This window comes from Microtus oregoni, unplaced genomic scaffold (genome assembly GCF_018167655.1).
Source record: "Microtus oregoni isolate MIOR12 unplaced genomic scaffold, Mior012 000010F_ref0000083, whole genome shotgun sequence".
In the NCBI taxonomy this organism is placed as follows: Eukaryota; Metazoa; Chordata; class Mammalia; order Rodentia; family Cricetidae; genus Microtus; species Microtus oregoni.
Genome location: NW_024543069.1, coordinates 39686789 through 39704476, shown reverse-complemented (window position 1 = coordinate 39704476; position 17688 = coordinate 39686789). Strand labels below are relative to the sequence as shown.

The 17688-nt window shown below is 44.0% G+C and overlaps 2 protein-coding genes across 4 annotated transcripts in view; one reads left to right on the top strand and one right to left on the bottom strand.

Moving 5' to 3' along the window:
• Gnb4 (G protein subunit beta 4) overlaps positions 1-11283 on the top strand; it is a 46907-nt gene extending 35624 nt beyond the window's left edge. For both annotated transcript variants that reach the window (XM_041659350.1, XM_041659351.1), the window contains exons 9-10: positions 1975-2191; positions 5109-11283. In XM_041659350.1, coding sequence (XP_041515284.1) covers positions 1975-2191; positions 5109-5215 — 324 coding nt within the window. In that variant the 3' untranslated portion in view covers positions 5216-11283. The remainder of the gene's footprint in view (positions 1-1974; positions 2192-5108) is intronic.
• Positions 11284-12308: 1025 nt separating this feature from the next.
• Mfn1 (mitofusin 1) overlaps positions 12309-17688 on the bottom strand; it is a 42934-nt gene continuing 37554 nt past the window's right edge. For both annotated transcript variants that reach the window (XM_041659348.1, XM_041659349.1), the window contains exons 17-18: positions 14674-14808; positions 12309-12896 (exon numbers count right to left, since the gene is read on the bottom strand). In XM_041659348.1, coding sequence (XP_041515282.1) covers positions 12818-12896; positions 14674-14808 — 214 coding nt within the window. In that variant the 3' untranslated portion in view covers positions 12309-12817. The remainder of the gene's footprint in view (positions 12897-14673; positions 14809-17688) is intronic.

Sequence of the window (17688 nt, the reverse complement as noted above, 5' to 3'; positions counted from 1 at the left end):
GGTTGTTGCCGGGAATTTAGTGGATGATATAGCAGAGGTTCAATAGAAAAACTAATTAACAGCTGGACAACTGCTTAAGAATGAAGAAAATTAAGTTAGAGCACTACTTTATTAAAGGCTCGTTATTAAATAGACTCCAGATTGATAAGATTAATATGTGAAATTAAAAGAACTAAACCAAGTATGCACTGTTCATTAGGAGCAATGAAGGAAGCTGGGGAGATGTTCAGCTGGTACTCACTGTGCGCACATGAGGACTCAGGTGAAAAGGCTGGCCTGGGAGGACTGCCTGTTGTCAGTCCCAGCACTGGGGAGCAGAGATGGGAGAGAACCCATCTAAACAGCGACCAAAAGAGGAACTAGAGAATGACCCAGGAAAACACCTGATGACTTCTGGCATCACCCTGTGCGCTCCCGTACAAACGTGTGTAAGGAATGAAAGCGGGGTGTGGTGGCACATGCCTGGAATCTCAGGAGGCAGAAGCGTGGGGGGGGGGGGGGATCAGAAGTTCAAGGTCATCCTCAGCTACTCAGTGACAAGGTCAGCACGGGATAAAGGAAATCCTGTCTCAAAAACACAATCAAAGAAGTAAGTGAAGCCTAAACAACCCGACTCTGTGAAGCCTTAACACGCTGGGAGTCACATTTGAGCACATAAAACCAACGTACAGACATTGTTTCTAAACAGTAAGAAATCGGTGTCGGTAGCTCAACTGCAGAAAACAAAACCGTCCTGAGAAAATGGTTCCTGGGAGCTGGAAGTGCTTTGACTAGGCACCCGTGGAAAGGCGCTCTGACCAGGGCTGCAGCAGGAAACGCTACTCAGGTGCCAGGCGTGCCTGGGTCTGTACCCCTCCATCGCCAGTGGAGGGGGAAGTTGTCTGTTTTCTGTCTTTCTGCATGTGTAATGTCTGTGATGTGTGTGCAGGTGTTGTGTAGGCCAGAGGCTGACGTTGGGTGCCCTCTTCACCTTGTTCAGAGGCAGGGTATCTCAGTTGAACCAGTTGACCTATACTAGTCCAGCTAGTTAGCTTGCTTAGGGGATCCCCTCTCCGCCACCCAAATGCTGAGGTACAGGCAGGCCTCCACACTCGGCCAGCATTTACTGAGGGTTCCTGGGCTCCACAGCATGGCACGAGGGTGGCATTCAGTAGCAACCCCAGTGTAGTCTTCACAGGCACACGAGTGCTTTACCTCCCGAGCCATCTCCCAGCCGCAGTGTTCTGTATGTTCTAAAATCTTTCCAATTTATTTTTCATAATAGAATTCTGGACTATTTAAACAGACATCCTGTAAATAGTAATACTTGACTTACGATCAGCATGGGGAGTTTTGGTTTGCTCTGATTCTGAGTCACGTATAGGAACCTCCTCTTAGGCATCCTGGTGGCCCCTGGTCCTGGGAGGACACTGCGCTGATGCTGACTTAGTGTGAACATGCAATCTGTGTCCGCTGTCCTAGTGCAGCACACTGTTCCTGACTCCTAAATGACAGGCACCCAGTACATCTGCGCTGAAATGTATGGATCAGACAGGCGAAGGGCCACAGGCGGCGTTACTAACACTGTGTGCTGCTAACACTGTGTGTTACTAACACTTTGCATGTGCTATTCAGCCTAAATCTTCAACTAAAACGAAAGCCCAGAATATTAAAAATATATATGTATTAGGCCAGGTGTGGTGGCTCACACCTTTGTAACCCTAGCACTTAGGAGGCTGGAGCAGAAGTGTTGTGCGTTCTGGGCCAGCCTGGGCTACATGGCAAGACACTGGCTCACATAAAAAGAAACAAACTTCTCAGCAGTCACTGAAATGGAAAGAAGCAAAATTAGCCTCAGAGCCTGCCCCACCTCCCGTCCCTGGTTCTCTGTCTCCAGGTCTCCGCAGGCATCTATTATGGTGTAGACCAACCTCACCTCCAACGCCAGCCTCTCTGCCTCCATTGTTTTTACCTTGTTGGTTTTTTTCTTTTTAGTTCTTCCCAAGTGGCTATGCCTTTGCCACGGGCTCCGATGATGCCACCTGCCGGCTCTTTGACCTCCGTGCAGACCAAGAGCTACTGCTGTATTCTCATGACAACATCATCTGCGGGATCACGTCCGTGGCTTTCTCCAAGAGCGGCCGCCTTCTGCTAGCCGGCTATGACGACTTCAACTGCAGCGTGTGGGATGCGCTGAAAGGAAGCCGGGCAGGTCAGTGATGTGGCCAAGGCAGGTTCTGTTTCAGGAAGCCTGAAGAGGCTCCCACAGACACTGAGGCCGGCTGGGCATCCGGGAGCTGTCAGAGCAGCAGCTGGGCGGCTCTCCTTTGTATCTTTATTACCTTTGATGGTAGCTGGAGGAACACTTACCCTACTGAAGAATGACATTAGGTCCTAGAATGGGAAATTAGGGGTCAGGAGCAGTAAATATAAATTGGTGCCTTCTTGTACAAATCAGTTTTCTTTTTCTTACATCCTGGTTGGTTTGTTTATTTATTATTCTGAGACAAATCCTTATGCTTGGAAGTCACTATAAAGGCCAGACTGGCCTTGAGCTCAGTGTTACCCTGCCTCAGCCTTCCAAATGCTGGGATTGCTGGTGAATGCCGCCATCATACCCTGCTAAGCTGTCACTTGGGGCTATACCATTGCTCTCTAACCTAACAGGAAGCATGGGTTCTGCAGTGGCTCATGCTCTTGAGGCTGACCCTGAGGATATAGGCAAACTGTCTTCCTGCCTCAACAGGAGCCCTGCCATTAAAAGCCAACATAGCAACCATACTGGAAATGGGATTAAATGGAGTAATTTGTAATGTTAACTGAAATAATTTAAAATTATTATTTTAAAGCTGGGCAGTGGTGGTGCATGCCTTTAATCCCAGCACTCGGGAGGCAGATGCAGGTGGATCTCTGTGAGTTCAAGGTTGGTCTGGTCTACGAAAGCAAGTTCCAGGACAGCTAGGACTGTTACACAGAGAAACCCTGTCTCGGAAAACCAACCAACCAACCAAACATATGGGGTGTGTGTGTGTGTGTGTGTGTGTGTGTATGTATGTATGTATGTATACTCCGTATACACATATGGCTGTGTGTACTTCATTACTATAATACAGCAAACATATTTTCTGCACCCCAAGATAAACTGGTAGGGTGCAGTGGTGTATACCTGTAATCCTAACACTCAGGAGACACACAGGAGGATCACAACTTTGAGGTCAGCCTGGGCTACACATCAAGACCCTCATCTCAGAAAAAAGCTTGAAATAGCACGCCTGTGTTACTGCCAGTTTTCTCCTTTTCCACACATCCCTGTCCCCTGAAACTCCTCCCTGTGCTCCTCACCACTGTCTGACTGACTCAAGAGGAAAGCTGGGATCACAGTTTAACAAGTCAGTTCTAATCTCCATTCTCACCAATCAACCGTTTCTCTCTCCCAGTCAGGAGACAGGTTAGTGGCTGATTCCCTAGTCTTAAGCGGGCATTGGTCGTGTGACTGGCGTCACAGAAGGGCAAATGGGAGGGTGTCACCGCTTATTGTCCAATTGTTAATGCAGTTCTCTTTTGACACACCTGCCCCCACTTAGTCCCAGGGATCCCCATCTCCACTACTGTAGACCTTGTGGCTTCCAGCTCTGTTGCTGTCTTGTGCCTCTTTTGCTCAGTCCCCACCTTTAGAAGCCCTCCCAGAGCTGTTGGACATACAGGCTCTCAGCTCTCACAGGAATTATCTTCTCAAGTCGGTTAACAAATCAGAGTTCAGAGTTTGTACCTTGCAAGTGGATTTTTGTAAATAACATGTTGCCCAATGCCAGCGACTCCAGAAATGAGGAATTCTGTATGTGGCTGTTACCTCAATCTGCTAGCATCCATCAACTCATTTCTAACATGTTTGAGTTCCCGGTTTGCTTTGCTGATAGCTGTCTTCATTGGCGGGCTTAGTACAGTGTCTCACTTTAAAGCCAAAACCAGACTTGGGAGCCCTTCTCTTTCCTGTCCTTTCCGGGTGACTGGAGAGGCCACCTGTGTGCTTTCTTCTTACTTGGTATTCCAAGTAAAGTTGCCATCCATACACCGCCAGACTGGAAACACTGCAGGGAATACTCAAACAGGATACACTTCTGAGAATGAAAATATGCTTAAAGAGAGAGAGTGGCTCTGCCATTGCACTTGAACCTCAGAGACCCTGACCTTCGTGATTAGGGCTGACAGGTGAGGCGGCTCTGAGGGAGCCAGCGACTGTTCACGCATTCCTTGACACGAGAAAATGAAAGGATATTCTCATCTTCATTTGAATATTTGCATTTTCACTCAAATCTTGAGAACTGTTTATTTTGTCCTGTGCAGTAAAAAAGGGGATGAGCTCGATGTCTTCATCAAGTTAAAACCAGTTTGTGTTTGGTGATGAACAGAAAGAACAAAATGAGTGGTCTGGGTCTATTTTGGAGATAGGATGGAAGGCAACTGTCTTGTTCTTGTTGGAAAAGTACACTGTATAGAACTTCCATTTAAAAAATGTGTTTTTATTGAAAGTAGCACAGTTCAGGAGCAGAATAGGAATATCATGAACTTACTAAGATGTGGAATTTGCTTTTACATGTTTTCCTAGGCAGAAAAATTACAAAACTCCCAGGTATAGTGGCACACACTTGCTATCCCAGCACCTGGGGGGTAGAGGAGGAGGATTGGGATCTTAAGATTATCTTTGGCTGGGTCACAAATTCAGGATCAGTCTCAATTTTTCTGAAATGGTGGACAGTTTATTGCCCTGGAAAACTATTCAGCCTGTTGTTGCTCCTAACTATGGTTTAAGGCTCCTAAGTGTTGTAGATAACAGGGTTCATTTTAAAAAGTAGGAGGTGAGTCACCTTTTGAACTGTAAAAACAAGAGACTCTTCTCAATTTTTCTTCCCTTTTTTTTAAGATAATGACTTTTCAGAAATTGAAAGCACAAATTGATGTTTTCGTTTTTTAAAAAAACATTCACGTAACCCACGGTGTGTCGTACTTGACTTACCCTGCCGGCTGTGTCCCCAGGCTGCCTGTTCGTTTTCTAATCACCATCTGCATTTTAATGCACTTTTGCAGTTCTGAAACTCCAGTTTTAACTCTGTATTGACCTTTCTTTGTAGGTGTCCTTGCTGGTCATGACAACCGTGTTAGCTGCTTAGGCGTGACTGATGACGGCATGGCTGTGGCCACCGGCTCCTGGGACAGTTTTCTTAGAATCTGGAATTAACAGTGTCCTGTGTTCTGTTCTCCAATGGCTATCTGGAGATCCATGCTACAGCCTACAGCTGTGAGAAGAAACTCTACCTTCTGTTTGCGGATGAGGATTTTTCTATTGAGATGACTACATACGAAAGAAAGCGTCTTTGAATAAAGTACAGCCAAATGGTGGTCAGAGACAATCAAGACTAAGGTCCCTTGCTGAGGGCGAAGGGCCTGGGTATTGAGCAGTTGTGCTGACATTGAGCCCGACAGATTCCTGCTTATGCTGGTCCTTTCTCTGTAGATTAGAATGCACATTCTGTAGCGGGTGACTGTGTGTTTGCATTTTGTTAGGGACTCCCCTTGAACTCTGTATATATGAGAAACATCACATTTTTAAAGTATTGTCATGGTAGAGCCAGGACCCGTAATAGGCAGAAGTGATATTGTAGATATATGTGCTGTCTGAAGGTGTCCCCTTGGGCTCTGACATTGCATTTGAGTCAGGATGGCCTCATGATTAGGAGGGCTGATAGGTGAGGTGGCTCTGCAGAAGCCAGTGGCTGTTCATGCATTCTTTGCCATGCTGGGGATCTAAGTAAGTGCTCCTTTTGAGTCATTTGAGGGGACAGGTGATGTGAAGGCCAGGGGGTAAAAATTTCACCGACATAGGGGGGCACACTGAAATGTCATTACAATTTATTATAACCAGTAGACATTGGCATGTATGTTAATTTTTGGTATTCTAAAAGGTTGAGCCCTTTGAACCTTTAGATCTTGCTGTTAATTTCACATTCTGAAACCAAGTTTTGTAGAATGTACTAGTATTTCAAAAGTTTGACAAAACCTGACTTGCCCGTTTCTGAAGACTCCTGTCCAGTATTCTCTGTAATGGGTAGGAAACAGTGGCTCACCTTTAACATTTTTGAGAAATGTAAACTCATCCACTCAGCTGGCACTAACATATATAAGATGGCTTTATGAATTCTGTGTAATGTGAGATCTGAATTGGTATAAATTATCTGCACCCTTAAACCTTTGCTCTTCTATTTTGGTGGTGCTGCAGAAGGAACCTAGGGCCTTGTGCCCACCAGGCTTGCTCTGCACCCCGGCTCCTCAGATGCAAGCAAGCGTTCTGCTGCCGTGCAGTAATTCCTCCAGAGCACGACATACCTGTTCCTACGCAGCTTGCAGCTGAGTGTGCAGAGCTGGCCCCTGGAGCCTACAGCATCGTTTCAGAGGGTCCGCTCACAGCAGGCTGTCCAATTGCTCTGTCCAGCCTCTCCTCTAGTTTTCTCCTAAAATTTAAATGACTGACAATAGCAGACTGTTACCTCTTGCGGGGTGCTGCCTTCATGGGTTACCCGGATGTATACAAAACATTGTTTGAAACTCAGTAACACATATGTTGCTGTTTAATAGTTTGTTAAAGTTGATCACCTGTAACTGTAACTTTAACACTTCCAAACTCTGGCATTTTCATCCTTATACTGTGACTGTGCCCGTGTATGTGTCTGCTGGGATGAAATCAGCAGCAGCTTTATTAAGGTCAGTTGCGCTTCACGTACTACAATGAACAGAGCCTCCTCCCCGACTGGACCTGAGTGGGGCAGAACGGGAATGAAAAGCTGACAGACACAGGAGAGCTGGGGCCATGGAAGAAACTGCAGCCCCCAGGAAGTGAGTTTGTTACATGGAATGGCCCAGAGGTGGTGCTGCTGCATACAGGTGAACAAGGAGGCAGCCTTTACGGTACGCAGCTGGACCACGGAGACAGGGTTAGCTAGTCTGGGTGAGGGCGCCATGGTGGACACGGCCCACCAACACTCATACTCAAGCCATTCTCCCGCACGTCCTTGTCACAGCAGCGCCCGTGTCACAGCACACATTCGCTCCCAACAGCAGAGAGGTGAACCGAGATAGAGTATTGAAGAGAAACAGACTATCAATGACAGGTGTGACTGTACCTCAGTCCTCATTCTGGGACCCCTTTGCTCTTGCCTATTTGTGAAATAGGGAGGTTACTTTATGAAGCATAGCTCTCTGAAATAGGGCACAATTTACTTAAAAGGGAAGAATAAAAAAGACAGTGCTGGGCTGGAATCTGGCCCTCCTTGTATGTGCTGCGCTGTACCTCTGGGCTGCACCTGCAGCCTGCCCCACCCAAGCCAGAGTTGAGGCACACTAGAGGATCACAATCATTTCCCCAAAAGGGTGTGTTTCCAAGACTGCTGTGTAACTCAGAACTCATCCAAAACTCTGTGCAAAACAGCACTTCTAATATGTATTTTAAAACGGGGCTAAAGGATTTAATCTGTGGTAAAGTGCTTCAAGCGCAGGGCCCTCGGTTCAGTCCTCAGTTTTGTCGGTCAAAAGTCATACTGAAGAATTCTATGGCCCTAAATATTTTAAAATGGAATTCAGGGCATGAGAGTTGGCTAAGCAGATAAGAGCACTTGTTACTCTTGCAGAGAACCTGGGTTCAATTCCCAGCAACCATGTGGCAGCTCACAACCACCTGTAACTCCAGTCTCAGGGAATATGACTCCCTTGGACACAAGGCAAACATTTGTACACATAGATCTATATTTAAAAAGGGGGTGTGCTTTCATGTTATTCAAAGCTTGTCCCTTACAATGCAGCTGGAGAGTAACCATGCGAACGAACATATGGCCCACTGCACACAGTGCCAATGTTTGGCACAGTAGTGACCGTAAGTCAAGCTGCTTTCTACTGGTGGGTACCTTTAGGGTTTCTCTGCAGTTTGTTGTGGCTAAATACACTGGCTTGCCTGAGACATCCCAAAATTAGCCTATATAATGTGCCTTAGCAGGTTGATGCTTAGCATGCAAAACATCAAACAAAGTTTGAGACCGGCAAGATTTTTAACATTTTGCTATGGCTTCTGCCTTGGCCTCTAGCTGAGTCCACAGCATTTTCCCCGAGAGTATTGCAAAGGCACACAATCTTTTCTAAGACATTCCTCAACGTGCTGTTCAACAAGGACAGCTCTACCCTGAGATGAGCAAGTTCATTTTTGGCAGCTATGCTCCATGTAATATTCCAGGTCCCTTATGAGCTTGGACTCAGTTGTGATACACATATACTGTATTGAATTCCAAATTCATAAAAGCAGTGAGTGTTGGGCTCTGGTCCCTCAAGTTCAAGTCTAGTCAGTGGCTGTCATTTTAATTTAGACTTGGCCAGCTGATTGATGATGTGTTTCTGAGATGTAAGGAACTTGAATCTGAACATGACCTAGTGCAGTCCCGTAACCCTTCGCCTGGGGGGTTGCATGTGAAGGACCACAGAGGGACCACTGAGAGTTGAGGCCAGTCAGCAGGGCTATGAGGTGGAAACCTTATTTATCCCAGGGACTGGAGAGATGGCTCTTGTCACAGAGCATGAGTACAGTTCCCAGTTCAACTGCCTGTAACTTCAAGGGGCCCAAAGCCCTCTTCTGGCTTTCTCAGGCCCCGCACACACAAACCTAATTTAAACAAATCCCCCTTTGAAGAAAAAGAAACCCTATCTTAAAAAAAAAAAAAAAAAGACCATAAAAATGACCATTCTATTGTTGAAAGTACTCTCCAATTCCATTCAAGACTTAGGGTTAGGAGTAAAACTAAGCCTTTGTTTTAGAAGTGAAAGTATCCAGGGAAATTAAGTGGGTACGAACATCTTGGATTTTGAATCATAATGCACATTCTTGTATTAACTAGCCTAGAAAAACTGAATAAGCAGACCCCAGATGGACCCTGCCATCATTTAAATACGGAACATCCCTTTAGACTCTGCAGATCAGACCTGGCTTGTACTGTATTTGTTTTCTGGCCACTGTGGAAAGCACTGGTTTTACCAAGATAATCTTAAACTGATCCTGTGGGACGTGAGGCGCACAGCAGGCTCACTTCTGCTGGTCACTGCTTACAACAGGTGCTCATGGGATGTCTGAGTCAGCACTGTTAGCCACAGGCAGATGGAACATCTTGTATTTAGGAAATATTTTCCATGTTTATAGTTTTCTAAGAGTTTTTTTTTTCTTAAACCCAATGGCTGATTTTGTAAAACAGGTGTAATAATGTAGCATTATGAGGAAAAAAAACTTTTCAATTATAAGAACTGTATCCAACAAAATCTTCCATAGCATACTCTGTTAACTCGGACTTCTGTGATACAGCTGTAGGCTGTCCAACCCCTTCTGTCTTTATACAATGGTGCTCTAACCTATCATTTTCTCCTCGAAGAGGCTTCTCTTTGAACATCTGCATTGTCTCACCGAAGCCATCAGATAGCATAAATGTGTCTTGAAGCAGATTTGAGAATTTTTTCTATAAGGCACCTTGGAAATGTCCTCAAGTATTTTCAACACAGCCAGCTGAATATGAATGTCAGCCATATGTCTAAAGCTTTCCCATACAAGCAGAGGACCTGTGCCAGGATCCAACAGTGCTGAGCTAGAACAGTGATCCCTTATTTGTACAGTAGCTTATGCAATGCTGTTGTAGTGAGCTGTACTATACTCTGTAATCAATAAAGTGCTTTTCACTGTCTTCATTGTACCATGTTTTAAGTCAAATTTTAGTGAGATTTTTAAAATTAAGTCCCAGAACTAATTCAAATTTAGTATTTCCATAGTTAACTATACTTCCTTTGTTTAAATGCTGTTTTTGTTGTTGTTGTTTAAAAAGAAAGGAAGTAAGGGAGAGACTGGCGTGTCACTGACCCAAAGCTAGCTTTTAGTTTATTATTAAAGCCACCAATTTCTCATTCACAGATAGGTCATTCCTTCCCGTGTGGAGCACAAGAGCAGGTCTGTAGTTCTAGTAGTTGGGAGACACACACAGGAAGATCCCAAGTTTGAGGCCAGCTTGGACTACATGTAAGACCCTGTCTCAAAAGAAACAACATGCTTCCCCTGTAGCTCTCTTGGGGTAATTTAGTTCCATTTTTTAAATTGAAAAAAAAAATCTATTCAATGTTTATATCTCAATTTTAAGATTAATGAAAGAGTTTGAAATAGTTACCAAGACAAACATAAAACATTAGAGTCAGGCATGATACACGCCTTTAATTCCAACATTTGGGAGGCAGAGGCAGGTAGATTTCTGAGTTTTGAGACCAGTCTGATCTACAGATCAAGTTCCAGGATGGCCAGGGCTACACAGAGAAACCCTGTGTCGAAAACACCACCTACAGAAAAGGTTTGTATTCTACCTGTTTAGGGAGTCCTGCTGGCTCAGTACTTACAAGTTGCATGCCTACCACGGAAAACCTCTCAAACTGCCACTGACAGTGGCAAACCGGGGATCTCTCCCTGTGACTGGCCAAAGGAACTAAATGACAGTGGTGCTGTCATGGGGGCCTCGGGTGTGAGAAAGACTTCCATGACTATCATGAGAATGACTGGGATAGAAATGAAAAGTCACTAACAGATAGATGCTGCATTTATCAACTAACGGCAAATAGGTTTATTGTCACCTTTCAAGCTTGCATACTTATAAAAATGTTTTGTAAAAAGTTAAAGATCATATAAAGTTTATAAAACTGTAAACATACACAGTAAATCATCAAGTATGTGTGTAGTAACTGAGCAGAAACAGTCATGATTATATTCTGTGTAATGCATGAGCCCAGCCACAGGTGCACTCTAGTCTGGTAGAAAAGCTGGCTTCCAGCAGTAAAACAATCTTTTCTCAACAGCCACGACTTCATCAGCTGGGAACTGCACTCCTATCCAGTGACGGAAAGCATTCTGAACTATGAACACTCATTCCCAGACTGAGAGTACACTGAGATCACCTGGAGGGCTTCTTGAAGCTTGCTGCAGACTCCAAACTTGATATGATTCTACAACTCTGTGTTGAGCTTGAGAACCTGCACTTACAAGTTTCAAAGTAATGTTGATAACCCAGTGATCAGACCCAGAGAACTACACTGAAGCATGCTAATTATGTGGCCAGAAGTTAAAGTGCTCGGTGTAACTTTGTAACTTAGGTTAGCAGACCTTGATTTCAGATAAGTTTTTCATGTAATTTTCACCTAATCACACTTGGTTACCATTTGGGGGGGTGAAATAGCAGCAATAAAAGCAAAATGTAGTCACGTGTGTTTAAATTTGAATACTGCAGCCCTAAACCCAATTTTCCTAAAGCGTAAGTAAGTTTGAAACTTTTTGATGGTCTAAATAATGGTATAAAATATTAGCCAGGCGATGGTGGCGCACGCCTTTAATCCCAGCACTTGGGAGGCCGAGGCAGGCGGATCTCTGGGAGTTCGAGGCCAGCCTGGTCTACAAGAGCTAGTTCCGGGACAGAAACCAAAGCTACAGAGAAACCCTGTCTCAAAAAAAATCAAAAAAAAATATTGTAACATTCTTTAAAATTTTAAAAATAAAAGATGTACCTATGGTAGGCGCACACCTTTAATCCCATCACTTAGGAGGTGGATCTCTGTAAATTCAAGGACAACCAAATGGAGTGCACTGTCCCCTGGATGGCACAGCTGGCATCTACAAAATACCCACAGGTTAGCACTTTATTTTCATGGTCAGGTCAGAGAAGCAACCTTCCTTGCCATTTAAAAGTACTTCCATAGACACTGTCAACCGGCCTCTAACACAGAGGAAAACATAATACCCGAACCATAAACATTTCACTAACACAGTGATTTTTGTGGTTGTTTTTGTTTTGTTTTTTTCAAGATGGTTTCTTTGTATAGTAGTCCTGGTTGTCCTGGAACTCACTTTGTAGACCAGGCTGGCCTCGAACTCACTGAGATCCACTTGTTTCTACCTCCTGAGTGCTGGGATGCCACCATTGCCTGGCAAGAGTGATAATTTTTAATGGGGTCCAAGGAAATTCATGTAATTAAAGTCAAAGCTTCTAGTGGGGACAAGCCCAGTGTGTCAGTGAGATTCCTCCCAAGGATCCATTTGTCACAGTCATGTCACCATACACCACGTACACCTCCTGTGCCCCATGCTAGCCATCCCTTCTGACTGTCCACCTCACGTTTAGGCAGAAGACCTCTCCTTGTTGGACTCAAGGCTGGAAATGTTAGAGACAGAGCAGAAGACCAGAGCCAGATACTTCATATGTGACTATAATGACAGGCCCTCCTACGATTTCACATGAGTTTTAATGAGGATAAAACTGTGTAGTAATGGTTACATCCTTGCTGTGAGGGCGAAACCCAGGAGCAGCCCACACTCCCTGGTGTGAACAAATCATCTGATAAAGAAATTCCGTATTCCCATTAAAGAAGGCATCAAGAACTAGTGAAGGAAGATGAAAAGATCTCTAACTCCTGGATGCCAGGAAGCAGTTACTCAGAATCAAAGACAGAAAGCCCTGGTTAAGAGTTGCAGGACGCCTCAGAGGCTGCACAGCTGGTTCCACTGATTCTAAAGGACCCATCATTTAACCTGATAGTTCAGTCTTTAAACTACTGCTAATGATGTTATTGCGACACTTCAAAAAGTGTGACCCCCCCAAGACAGGTCATTACCACAGTCTCTGTAAGGCATCAGTACTCAGAGTAGTAATTCATACTGAGGTCATTTCATAAAAATAGTTCTCCCCTTCTTCCAAGTCCACTTCCTCCAATGCAATCAGCACAGCAACCTTTGTTAAGATTCTTCATTGCTTGAGTGCAGAAATTGCTTCGAAAAATTCTCCAGCTCACTTTCAAGTTGAACGGCTTTATTTCTAGTTAAGACAATGAATACACCTAATTATCCGAACAGTCAGTGAGAAAAATATGTTTTATCCAAACTGAGAAACAGTCCTCTAAGCAGCTGTGGCCATCCTTATTGAAACTCATATATGACTGTTACCACGTGGCTCCTGCCATGCTCACAGTGAACACCTCAGAGTCTGGAGCGGTAATAAGGTGTGGACTTCAGTATTAAAACAGTCTAACAGATAGCTTAAACAGGAGTCACATCTTACTTACATCACGGTCATAACTATACAGTGTAAAGTACTGAATGACTCACACACTACATGCAAAGAAGCTGGCAAGGAACACATTAGGACTATATTTGATGTAATAAACTGTCTGAGAGGAAGCTTTGACTGAACTGCCAGATGCAGATCTACACAGCATATTCGCATACCATGCCAGGGCATATACTCACAAAGAAGGGACTCTATTTGGAGAGGAGTTGTTTTGCCCTCTCTGCACGTGTGGCTGAGGTCACAGAAGTGAAATGTACGTATGCTGGTGAATATATTTCTTCAGGTGACACTCTTGAGACACTAGACAGGATGGCTGAGCCTAAGTTGGTACAGCTGTAATCCCAACCCACCATGCGCTGCTAGGCTAGACTGACCTCTAAGAGGACTGCACTGTGAACATCAGAGTGCACTTGGACACACTCGGGGCTCACAGACACTACACACCTGGGCTGTGCTGCAACCTACTGTCTAGGCTGGAAACTGGCTTGTGGTGAGAACGCTACAATTCATGAAAACAGAAGTTAAGCACTGTGCTGCACTGTACCCTTGCAAAGGTGATGACGAATGTGAGCGCTGTGTTGACACATTTTCATTTGACTAATTACATATGCACCCCAAACTCAGGCCATGAGGACCATCCTCCAATCTGTAAACACTAGCCATAAAGCTGTTCTTTGATGCAGAGCTATAAGCTGTATGATCCCTGAGTCAGCAGTGTTGCTCAGGTGGTACACAACAATACGCCCAGACATGCTGGTAAGGGAGTAAAAATAACTGCCAAGTTAGACCTGATGGTGACACTTGCACTACTGTCTCCCAAAGGATCCATAATAAGTCATAACAAAGCAGAAGTCCAATTTATCAGGACACTTGTATATTCACTGCTTCAAAGCAAGTGTCCTCAGTCCTCAGAAAGAACAGAAGCTATGTTTTTGGTTTTATTTGTTTGTTTGGGTTTTTTTGAGTAAAGTCTCCAGTGGTCCAGGCTGACCTTGACCGTGCTGACACAATGCCCAACTGTCATTTTAAATTACTGAACTTCTGTTCTGAAAGAGAATTATCCTAGCCTAACAGACAGTAGAAGTCCTGGAAATTTCCTTTGGCTCAGATGGATTCCTGCTGCAACTGGCTTTCACTGAAATTTCAGAGCACGAGGGAATATAAACATGGACAGTTACTGTCTTTTTAAAAAGATTTATTTTATGTGTGTTGGCCTACATGTATGTACTTGCACTTGCTTGACTGGTGATGAAAAATGTCAGAAGGCACAGAATCTCTTAGAACTAGAGTTATAAGTGGCTGCTGGGTGCCCTTTCCTGTCTGTATACAGTCTTTAGTTTTATGAAGTCCATGTGGGTGCTGGGAACCAAGTAGGTTTCCCCGGAAAAGTATCAAGTATTCTTGCGAGCCATCTCTCCAGCCTCAAACATGAACTCTTAATTTAAACCAACAAGAAAAGTTAATTTAAAAGTTCTAATACAAAGTCATTAGTGACGTTCATGTTATTGAGAGGGAAAAAGTTTACCTTAAGAGCTTTGAGTTGTTTTGTATTTTCTCCAGCTGATCTATTTCTTTGGATAATTTAGCAATTTCTTCTTCCAGATGTTTTTGAGTAACATCAACTTGTTGGCACAGTCTAGCAAAAGTGGTAGCCATTTCTCTAAAAAGAGAGAGAGAGAGAGAGAGAGAGAGAGAGAGAGAGAGATGTTTTCTGAAACAAATATATATTAATAAGAAAACCTTAGTTTTGTTTTTGAGACAGGGTTTTGTTTTGTTTTGAATATAGTCCTGGCTGTCCTGGAACTCAAATCCACCTGCCTCTCTCTGCCTCTGGAGTGCGGGGACTAAAGGTATGCACCACTATGCTCAGTTAAAGAGGAAAACTTCAATACTAGCTAAGCCAGAAGGCCAGCACGACACTTGGAAGCTTAGGACAACTGCAGGCTCCTTTTATTTTACCTGAAGACAACATACTCACAAGACTTGGCTTCAGCTGCCACAGGGCCATGAATACAAACCAGACAAATGCTAGGACTGCTAGAAGAAAACAAAGGCAGCACCCTAGAAGACAGAGGAGCAGAAGAGGACTTTCTGAAGAGGACCCATCAGTTCAGGAGTTTAGGCCAACAACTGACAAGAGGAAACTCATAAACTGACAAGCCTCTTTACAGCAAAGGACACAATCAACTGGAGGAAGAAACCCACAGTGTGGGACAGAGCTTGTCAGTTGTAAATCTGAGAGATTAGTATCCAGAATGTAGAAAGAACTCAAAAAAACAAAAGTCAAGAAAACAAACCACCCAAGTAAAAAAAAAGGGGGGGGGGGCTTTAGATCTGAACATAGTCCTCAAAAGAAGAAAAATGGCTTAAGAAATATCTCAAAAATTATTCTACCATATGACCCAGCTGCTGGATTCAATCTCCTCTTTCAGACATACTTGCTCAGCTCATTGGTGCTCTATGGAAAACTGTGAGAAATGGACACATACATGTCCTTCAGCTGATGGAAATGTGGTACAGAAACACTATGGAAAACTGCTCAGCAGCAAAGAAAAATGAAATCATGAACTTTCCAGGTAAATGGACAGAACTAAAAAAGATCACACTGAGTGAGGTAACCCAGACTTAGAAAGACAAATACATGCACTCTTATTTATGGATCCTAGTTCTGAATCCTTATTACACTTACTTACACACACACACACACACACACACACACACACACACACGCAGTTTAAATGAAGTTTCACTACTTGGGATGGTGGTTCTCTCATAAGAGTCACAGAATATCTAACAAAAACCCCAGTGCAACTCAAAAAACCTCCCCTTGCGTTGCTAGGTAGGGAAAATCCAAAAGATTTCCCAAACATAGGCTACTGCCGTTGGCCTTGGTTTCACCCCAGAACTTGAAGGGAAGACCCTAATGCTGAAGACACCACACGCTGGACACAGACTGGGCTGAACTGATTAGAATTGGCATGCAAGGAGCACAAGCTCTAATGCCATCCAAAGGAGCTATGCATGCACACTGCCTAGGAAGAAAAACAATCAATAGTCCTGCCAAGCCATAGAGCCTAAGGGCCACAACAATGACCCACTAACCAAGATATCTCCAATGCGGTTATAAGTTGGGGGTGATCAATGGCTGTCTAATTAATTGGATTGAAGTCCTGCTCAGTGGAAGGAAATTCATGTCTACTGTAAACCTAGCTAACTACTGATGGCTAGTGAGGTCAAGGACCTTAGAAGACTAGAGACACCACTTCCCTACATCAGTGTAATTTCTAATTCCATTCTTAAAACTTATCCTTGCATCCACAGGCAAGTAACTGTTGCTCTCAGACTCTCAAGGGAGCAGGGAGCGTCTTTCTGTAGCAGATGGAGATGGCTACTATCATAATTACTATTTCAGATAACAATAGTGCCCGCCCTGAATGACACATCTAGAATGCAACCTCCAAACCTAAGGCCCAGGGAGCACTGCTGAAAATGAGGCAGAAGGGCTGTAAGAGCCAGAGAACCAGGAAATCTGGTACAAGATATGACATGAAACTACACCCATGAAATTTCAACAACTGGGTCACCCAAACAAGACATGCTTAGTGACAGTAACTAGATGGCACGCCAATGTAGATGGGGGAAAAAGAGGGTCTCACCCCTAAATGAAGAGCTACAGGCAACTAATGGCTGCCGGGAGAGGGAGAATCATACGCATGAACAATACTGGTTTTTCGAGACAGGGTTTCTCTGTGGTTTTGGAGCCTGTCCTGGAACTAGCTCTTGTAGACCAGGCTGGTCTCAAACTCACAGAGATCCGCCTGCCTCTTAATCCGAGTGCTGGGATTAAAGGCGTGCGCCACCACTGCCTGGCCCGTGAACAATACTGAAAGGATTCAGGAGGGTGTGTGCACAAACAGTTAAAGAAAGATTTCATGAACTTGGGGGACATGGGAGGAGTTGGAGAAGGTGAAGGAGGGTGAAAATGATTTGAATACAGTATGCACATAGGAAATTCTTATGAAAACAACAGAATACACACCCCCAGGAAACACCGACATAGGAGATGGGGATTTCCTCAGAAGCCTAATAGACTTAACTCTTCCCACCTGCTCAATAAAAACAAAAATTGTTAAGGGTGGGGGATGACATTCTTTTGTGAGATAAACCACTGAGATAGGTGGTGTTACCAGAAGCCAAGGTCATATCCAGTGCTCTGAGAACAGTATATGCATTTTACCCAGGAATACGTCTCCTCAGTGTGCACCTCAGACATAATTATCTAACGCATTTCTCTCACAACTATCTTATATACTATCACCTATCTTCTGGTCTATTTAAATAGCCATTTTCTTCATTCTACAGATACCCACTATGACATATGAAGCATTTTTCATTGTTTTATTAAATACTGACATTTGTCTAGTATGTCATAACTAATTTGTGGTTGCCTCCATTATAACGTAAAGGGAGGGCCAAATTAATTTTCAACTTTTCATTTCCCATACTTCCTACAATTATGTTGGGTGATTTTTTTTATAAG